General features: G+C 34.9%; 1 protein-coding gene across 1 annotated transcript; it reads right to left on the reverse strand.

The window, feature by feature from the left end:
• Positions 1-959: 959 nt before the first annotated feature.
• Positions 960-8711, reverse strand: LOC132277184 (DNA-directed RNA polymerases II and IV subunit 5A). The gene is made up of 6 exons (XM_059778959.1): positions 8467-8711; positions 8263-8338; positions 7547-7754; positions 3201-3380; positions 1903-2016; positions 960-1252 (listed from the first exon to the last, which is right to left on the reverse strand). The coding sequence occupies exons 3-6, from the start codon at positions 7745-7747 to the stop codon at positions 1127-1129; spliced, it is 621 nt and encodes a 206-aa protein (XP_059634942.1). The 5' UTR covers positions 7748-7754; positions 8263-8338; positions 8467-8711; the 3' UTR covers positions 960-1126.
• Positions 8712-9274: the final 563 nt, after the last annotated feature.

Consider the following 9274-nt stretch of genomic DNA (forward strand, 5'->3'; position numbering starts at 1 on the left):
ACTGGGAAAAAATATGATCAAACCAGACGTGTTCTTCCTTCATATGTATACGAACCATTGCTACTTAGTTCCATATTATATCTTACATTTGAAGGCAAAATTTAAGTTCTCCGTCTCCATAAAACAGTTAATAAGGGAAAACCCACACCACGAATCACATGATACATCCAACTTTCGACTCGCGTATCATTATTCATTATTTTATATAATCATTGTCATGGTCTCCAATTTTTACTTTTAAATCTGCGCAACTTTTCCATCAGATTTTGCTCCCTTCTGCATGACCTGGACATAATTGACTTGAAAAAATGAAAGACAATGGCCAATGCATCTTGGACATCCCTAGATGCAGTCTCAGCACTGGTTGTATGAATTAAGCAATTCATGGTCATATGCCATCTTCAAGTCTCCTTGAGCTTGGCCCCCATTTTCATTCACCCATCCTTGCTTATCCTTTAGATGAAAATAAAAGACAAAAGAATCAATTCTACTTGACAGAACTCAACACAATTGTAGCCATGTTCGGGAAGGCTTGCCCGAAATCTAAATTGTTGGGATGGCCTGTGGAACCTGTGGTGTATTTTTTTTGTCAAAACACTAACGCTAATAACTCTATATTTGGTATAAGAAGTCAAAAGTCTGGCAATAGTCTCAATTTTACAAAATTCGTCATTGCACTAAAAAGGTTGTTAAAGACCTGAGTTCAATTGAGCCGCTGCATGCAGATAACAAGATATTTTCCGGCGCATGCCTAGATTCTGAATCCCAAATACTTGAAACAGTGTTGAGCTTGGATGACCAAGCCTAAGCCCCATCTGAATTCAAACAGCATATTATCCCATCAAGAAGCTCGTTGAAATACTATTAGAACACTACTGAAAATGTAGATTACTCAGCATCCTTTGGTATTAAAATTGTCCACGGAGAAGTTAGCCTCATGCATCATTAGGGCACAACAGTTTTAACTTAAACCCAAATGAATTCAAAATTTCAGTAACTGAGAAATGTATCAGCCCCTCAATTACAGAGTCTCAAGATAATTGACAAACACATAACACCAAAAACAAAAATCAAAAAGCCCAGTTTCCTAAGAGTTTCATAAAACAAAATATGATATGAAATAAAATCAAACAACATATCTGTAAGTGACGTAACGGCCAGCAGTCTCACTTGGCCGGATAATCTTCACAACTTGTCCGCGCTTCATCCCATAATACCTGGCGATTGGATCAGTCACTTGTATTCGAGGTAGCTGGACTCCATCCATCGAATGATAGCAAAAACATTAGAACTTCAGTATCATGTATGATTCACAGTAAAAAAAGCAAAATGATAAATTCATGCACAATGCTGACATTCTAAACTACAATAACACCAAATCATTAACAGCAAGTATAACAATGAGTCCACAAAGCAATGTCGTCGCCACAAGTTAACAAAGCACTGGTTCAAACATCCAAACTAGAAGGAAAAAGTTAACTGAAAAAATATCCCTGACAAAGGGAATCTGACTTTCCCTCCCAAAGGAAAGCGAAGTTGTTTATTTCACAATTATATGTTTATATAATAAAGAATAACACTTTTGCTCTTATTTTGTGGGACCAAAGAGATAGGTTCAGTTATGCTCATTCCCTACCCTAGTATGAATCACAGAGGCTTTCATTTATTTCGAATGAAGCTGTGAACCCCCCCACCCCCCTTTTTCTTCTATTCCAGCATTTTAATAATTATATTAAACAGAAATATTTCTATAATTGGATATTGGATTGTTTCTAGGTAAGGTGGCAATATGTAAAATTAAATATAATCATAAACAACTAAAATTATAAACATGATGCGTTGATCAAGAATTTAAATATTTTAATATAACAAATCTAAACATCAAAATTGCTGATACTTGACCTGTGTTTCTTTCACAGTATATCTCTTCAACAGAGTCTTCTTCTCTTCATCTGTGAGCATCTGGTGCTCGGGAACAAGAACATGTTCTTTAATGTTGACCAACAACTCTGCCTCCTGTATCAATGGAGTGGGTTAAAAAAAAGAAATCATCCCACTGACATCTGACATTTACTGATGAATCCAAAATAAAATAAGGATACCATAAAGAGTTAGCCATTAATGCCACCATCTAGTACAGCATTACAACCAAGGAAGCACCGACACGTTACCAAGGTACAACGTAACAGTGTCGGACACACCTGATCTGAAATTTTCGGTAGATGACTCTTTAAAATCACTTGATGCAGAGACGTATAAGGTTATAACATAGGGATGAGTCGAGGATGACTACCAGTGAGAGGATCGGAAAGAAAGGAGAAGATGAGAAGAGTGGTGTTATGGGAAAAGAACGGCTGAAGAGAGATAAAGAGAGTAAAGGAGAGAGTGGATAAGAATAAAAGGTAAACCTTATCTACTTTTATCCCTTGTTTGGTTACGGAAAAAACTTAGCCCTTTTGAATATACAGATATTTATTTCTTTGTTTATATATTAATAGAATTTGGGCTTTAGAATCGAAATATTTAGTGAGCCTAATTTAAAAGGGTTAAAAATAGCGGAGAAATTGAAAAAACACAATTACTAGTATTATTTATATATATATATAATAATTAATTATTTTATTTTATTGTTGTATCCTTGACGTGTCTGTGTCCTATTTTTTTGAAATTTGATGTATCGCCGTATCCGTGTCCTATTTTTTTGAAATTTGACGTATCGCCATATCAGTGTCGTATCGTACCCGTATCCCGTGTCAATGTCCGTGCTTCTTAGATTACAACTTATTGAAAGTAAAACTTTTCATAAACCCATAACAGACCAAATGCTTAATTCCAACTTTCAACAGAGCACCAAACGACTTTGCTAAACTAAAACTATCTTGAATAAGTTAAATGAATATCAATATTTGAAAATTATTATTTTGTTTTAGTACCGATTTCACACACAGAGTTCAACCATGGCTGCCACAAATTAAACCATCCCAGTTTAATCAACATTAATATCAATATTAACAAACAATTACATGCATTTGATTTGAACTTTCCCATCCCAAGAGACTCCTTTTAAGTTGGTGCAATATTACTTGCTTCAAAAAGACATTCAGTAAAATGATGACAGCTTTTCACTTCGTCTTTTAATTTGGTCTATAAATTGGCTAAAAGAAAGATGAAGAGTATATATCATGCAAGCATTAAAATACCTGGAAAACCTCTAAGTGGAATTTTGCAGATATTTCGCTTATGCACGTACGAGCAAAAGGAGTCAGATTCTGTTGAACGACCAAGATTGCTCGAAAAACATTCTCTGATTTCATGCGATTGGTATAAGTCTTCATTGTCTTTACACCAACCTTCGGTTCCTCAGGGAAAAAAACATAAATCTGATCGGGGGATGGGGGGAGAAAATACAATAAGTGAACAAACCAAAGAACGTAATGTGGAATAGGCATGTATCATGTGGCATACTTTCCATACAGAAAGGAAAATAAATGAAAAATAAAATGAAATAGTCCTCATCTATGACTATATTGAGAAGTAAAATATTATGTCAAAGGATATGGCATCAGGATATGCCCCAAGGTATGTTAAATTGATTAATTATAAAATAAATAAATAAAATGGTATGTGAAATTGATTGATATCCATACAGATAGCCTCCAGAATCAATATCCTCCAGAATCAATATTGAAAATTTGAAACCGAATTAACTATTTCCAAAGAAAATTATTAATGCAAGGCGAAATCATTATAGTGCAAGTCTTTTGGTCGAGAATGTGAGGCAAGTATTAAGAGGATGGCGATAAGACATGTAATATTCAGCACAAGACACTCGTGCCAGAATGGCACAATGTCCTTATTCAACTTTATAATAACTCTATATTTTATCAGAAAGAAGTATGGTTGCCATCCCTATACTCTCCCTCAATTAGGTTATTGATTAGTTCAGAAACAAGGGTATATTCATTCATACAGCCCATTGCTTTGCTCTGCAATTGCAGAGACAGAATCTTTAGCCAAGAAGGGTTCTCACTCGCTGGAAACATTGATGGAAGGCCATACAGGATTAATTCGCCCTTAATTGGTTCTTGTTATGTCGGTTTGGGATTTTTATTATTTATTTTTTTTCTCCTAGCTTCTCCTAAAATAAAGGAATATTAACCTGTTATGGTCTTGCCATGGGATGGTCCTCGGGAGGGAGAACTCGTGCCACTGGCACCGATTGCCATTTGCCATGAAAGGACTCTTCACAAAAGAAAGATGGTCTCGCTAACTGAAACCATTTCAAATTTAGAATTCAATCCCTTTGCCCTTCTCTATTTCTAAATATAATTTTATCACTTTCGGAATAGAGTTCAAACTCAATTTCAAAAGACAAGTAATTGCCTTTGTGACATGATAAATCAGATTTAAGGACTTCTCTCTATAGACGAAAAATTACTAAATTTTCCATGTAACATTGAAATGGGAAGATGAACTGACAGTTGAGAGTATAAATACCTTAATGTTAAGGATTATAGGGTTCAGTGTCAAAGTCAATAATCAAAATATATAGTTCCTTAAAATGACAAGAGAAGACATGGTGTGTTAAACTGTTCCGTCTGATAACTGTATATACACTGGTCCACAAAATTCTGTCAGGGAATGAATAATTCACTGTTTATTGGATTGTAGTTTCAGTGCAGATATCCAACAAAAGAACATCATCTCGGCATCCAATACCATGGGGAAGAAAGTTGTAATAATTTTTTTTTCTCTTTTTCCCTTTTCTATTTTGCACTTATTCTCGTAAACCACAAAACACAAACTCAACTCCACAATGAAATAACAATTTATTTGCACCAGCAAGAAAAACTTTAAAGCCCTAAGGTAACATCCAAATTCTTAATAGACTAAACAGGAGGATAGACCAAATGCAAATTTCCTATGTTTTCAATGCAACTGTGCGAAGGTTGAAATAAAAATATTACGAATCATAGCATTATGTTTTCAATATATGAGGAGCCAAATCTGCCATAAGTTCTCATGTTTTGTTCTCTGCTATGAAATCTAATAAGTTTACAAGCTATTAAATAATTAAAATCTAATAATTTGATAAAAACCATTCAAGTGAAATAAAAGATATATGCTTGATATGTATAATCAACCTCTTGTATATGTTTTATGATTTTTTTATTATTGAGAAGATGGGAAATAAAATACATGAAAGTTTAGAAAACAAGGGGTTTGAATCATAGACTTGCGTGTAATTATTAAAGGCCTTTAGTTTGAGATTTTTGCCTTATGCCTCCAACTATATTGAGGCAGCCCTCCTAAAATTGATTATTGGTTGAAAAGCATCTGTTAATATACATATATACACACACAACAACTACCTTTCCCAATTACTTGGGGTCGACTATATGAATCACATGTTTCCATTCCGCTCTGTTTGAGGTCATAATCTCAATAAATCCACATGTTATCATATTTTTCTTTAACAACTCTACACACGTTAACTATCTTCTTTCCCTAGTGTTACCCTCAATGTGGACTATGTCACTTTTCATAACCGGCGCACTTAAAGTTCTTTGCACTTGTCATCCAATTTTCTCTCAATTTATCTACAATTGGTGCTACTATAACTGTGATAATTTATAATTGTGTCCTTTCAAGTCTTACAACACATCCATCTCAACATTCGCATTTCCGCCACATTCACTGTATGCAAATGTTGTTTCCTAGCTGCCCAACTTTCAGTACCATGAAGTATGGTTGGTCTATAATTGTTCAATAGAGATCCCCTTTCAAATGTGTCTTTGTTCCAACCGCCGTTTACCTATCAAACAATATACCAGATGCAATTCTCCATTTAACTCATCCTGTCTTGATTCTATTATTAACGTCATCTCCAATTTCTCCCTCATTATGAATAATTGAGCCTAAATATGTTCACTTTTTTGTATCTCTTGATTCTCAATCCTCACTAGATCCTCATTTGTCTTTCAAGATTTACTAAAGTTACTATCCGTATATGCAGAGCATTATTTCAATTTATCTTAAACCCTTTTAGTTCTGAAGCTTCTCCCCAAATCTCCAATTTGGCACTTTCTCTAATCTCATCAACTAAAAAAATATCATTAATACGAAATCTCATCTTGGATGTGTCTTGTTAGATCAATCCATAACGAAGGTAAGAAAGTATGGACTTAATGCTAACCCTTGGTGTAAGCACAAGGTAATTGAGTATTCATTTGTTTCCCCTATAGGCGTTCTGCCTTTAGTCACACAACCATCATACAAGTCTTTTAGTGTGTCAATGCATCCCTTTGTGACTCCATTCTTTTCTAAAACCCTCACTATTAGGTCTCTAGGTACTCTATGATAGGCTTGCTCCAAATCAACAAAATGTATATGGAGATCTATCTTCTACTCTCTTTATTTTTCCATTAGTCTCCTCAATACGTAAAAAGCCTCCATCGTTGACCTATCCAGCGTGAATTCAAATTGACTCTCCGACACTTTTGTCTCTCATCTCAGACGTTGTTCAATCACTCTCTCCCAAAGTTTCATAGCGTGAATCTCTAATTTAAAACCACGGTAATTATTACAGCTTTGTACATCTCCTTAATTTTTATATATAGGGATTAGAATACTTTGGCACCACTCATCCGACATTCACCTAATTGTTATTATCTAATTAAACAATTTTGTTAACCAAGGCAAGCCAACTTCCCCTAAACACTTCTACATCTCAATGCCATCGGGTCCTAAAGAACTCCACGATTTCATCTCCCTTAAGGCATTCCTAACCTCTCACTCCTTGACCCTACGTAAAAATATGTTCTCTCTAACATATTCTTCTAAACCTAGACTTCCTATATGGTTTTCATTTAGCACTTCTCAAAATAACTTTTCAATCTTTCTTTAATTTCATCGTCGTTTACTAAAAAGTAAAATCCGTGAATCTTCACTCTTAATACATATAGATATTAATATATATATATATATATATATATATATATAAATTTATGTTTCACAGAAATCACGTTTTAAGATTATGCTTTTTAATTACGTGAATATTTACTAGTCATATATAAATATTCATTTATATGACAATTATTTCTAATTTCAATACCCAAATATATGGGTTAACCAAACAAAAGAATTTGAATTGGAATTCAATTATAAATTATTTCCAAAGTTGATCCCAACAACAGACTAGGAATTGAATTCGTTATATTCCAATTCCAATAAAATTCCATTTTGATTCCAATTCCACAAAACCAAAGGCACCCTAAGATATTGGCTTTCAATTTTAAAATGGTTTGATCTTGGGCCTCATTTGTTTCATGAATTAGATATTGGCTTTTACTGCTAGGACCTGTTTTTGTATGTCCTCAGGCCCCTTTTTTGCCTCTTTTTATAGGCCCTGTACATTTACTATAAATCAATACAATTAATTCAACTTCCAAAATAAATAAAATTAAATAAAATAAAATAAAAAAAAAGGAACAATTGAGATGAAAATAATATTCCTTTAAACTTAAAGATATCTAAATAAATAAACCTGATCACCGCTTTCGGTGCGCTTGTTTTTGCTGATGACAAGGTCCTCTCTTTTCATGTTTTCACCATATTTCTGAACAAACTGTGGTTTAGTCATCTCTATCTCATAATCCGTCACAAAGTACCCTCGGTCCCTCAGCATTTGCATTACCGTTTTCCGGATTCTATAAAGCCGCGTGATCTCTTCTTCCGATGTAGACATTTTTTCACTGATTTGTCAAAACAAACCATGTAAAAGAGAAAACCAAACAACCCTCTATTAGAATTGTCCAGACGAGAATGAAACATGCAATAACGAAACACCAGTCCAATTTCAAATGCAATTATTTAACTAAATTAAACAAAACTAACTCTATCGTCGATACATAATCTAGGCTGATCAATTTTCCAATAAAATTGATGAGCAAATTAAGCACAGATTAACCAAATAACCATGTGCATCTATCTATCCATCTCTTTACATAAAAATCTGTTTGTTTTCTTCCTGACGAATTTTCATCAAACAACAACAAACATAATAGGAGATGCATTTGGACGGAGATGTTGCCGGAAAGTGAAAGGTTTATAGGAAACTGCCTACGGGGAAGAAAATGAGAGAGGAAAAAGAAAGGGGGAAAAGAGAGAGGAAAACTGGGAAAAAAAGAATCTGTGAAGAAGAAAAGAGGGAAAAAAAACAGCCCTAAATTGTAGGAGAAGAAGAGAGGAGAGAGAACATACCAGAGAGAAGTTGGATTGCCGCTGGAAGTCTGGAATCGCAGTCGCAGACCAGAGAAAGAGAGCCCTAAATCGTCGACTGAAACGTGCACAATGAGAAATAAAGAAACATCAAACACAGAAAAATAATAATTAAAAAGTAAATATAATCTGTCATTAAGTAAGGGACCGAGTGATATTTTGAGTATAACGAGGAAGATAATTCACCTATTATAATCGGTGCTCAGAAAAACTGCTCGATCAAGGAAAGAAAAGGCAGAAAAAATCTGCTGAGAAAGTGACTCTTTGAGTGGAGGATACGCGGATTGCTAAACAATGAGACAATTTTTTATAAATCGGTTGTAACTTGTAACCCACAATCGATCTTGTTATCGTGTTAGGATTTCGTCTTGACTATTGGGAAGGCGCCCCCCTTTTTTCTTAGGCCTCCTTTGGATGGGAGGATTCAGGGAATACGGAAAGAAAAGAAGAAAAAAAAGAGTAAATTACACTTACACCCCACGTAATTAGGTCATATTATACCTATATTAATATTTTGGTTTTAGATTTCACATATATTTAAATTAGTGGTTTAACATTTTACTCACACCCCAAATGTCAATTTTTGACTGGGTCAGAGTACTCTAAGGTGTTAAAGGATTATATTACCCTTTGACCTCATATTGACTATTTTTTTGTGACCAAACTACCCATCACATTCACCACCGCCCCTCTCTCTGTAAACCTTCCTCTTTCCCTCTCTGCCTCTCTTTTTTGCCTCTATTTCCCTTCTCCTTCTCCCTCTCCCTCCTCCTCCTCCTCCTCCTCCTCATTTTTTACCCCCACAGCTCTTTTCCCCTATATAAAAAACCCCTTCTTTCACAGGTCACAAACCCTTACACACAGATCCTTTGTTGAGGGTTTGAGAAAATGGAGAGAGGTAGCTACAGTGGCGGCGGTGGTGAAAGAGGTCGTGGTGAAGGTGGTTGCGGTGGCGGCGAGAAAGATGGAAGTGATTGATTCGCCGATGACGACA

This window comes from Cornus florida, unplaced genomic scaffold (assembly GCF_030987335.1).
Source record: "Cornus florida cultivar Cherokee Brave unplaced genomic scaffold, ASM3098733v1 CherokeeBrave_3.0.0_Hap2_Chr10, whole genome shotgun sequence".
Classification (NCBI taxonomy): domain Eukaryota; kingdom Viridiplantae; phylum Streptophyta; class Magnoliopsida; order Cornales; family Cornaceae; genus Cornus; species Cornus florida.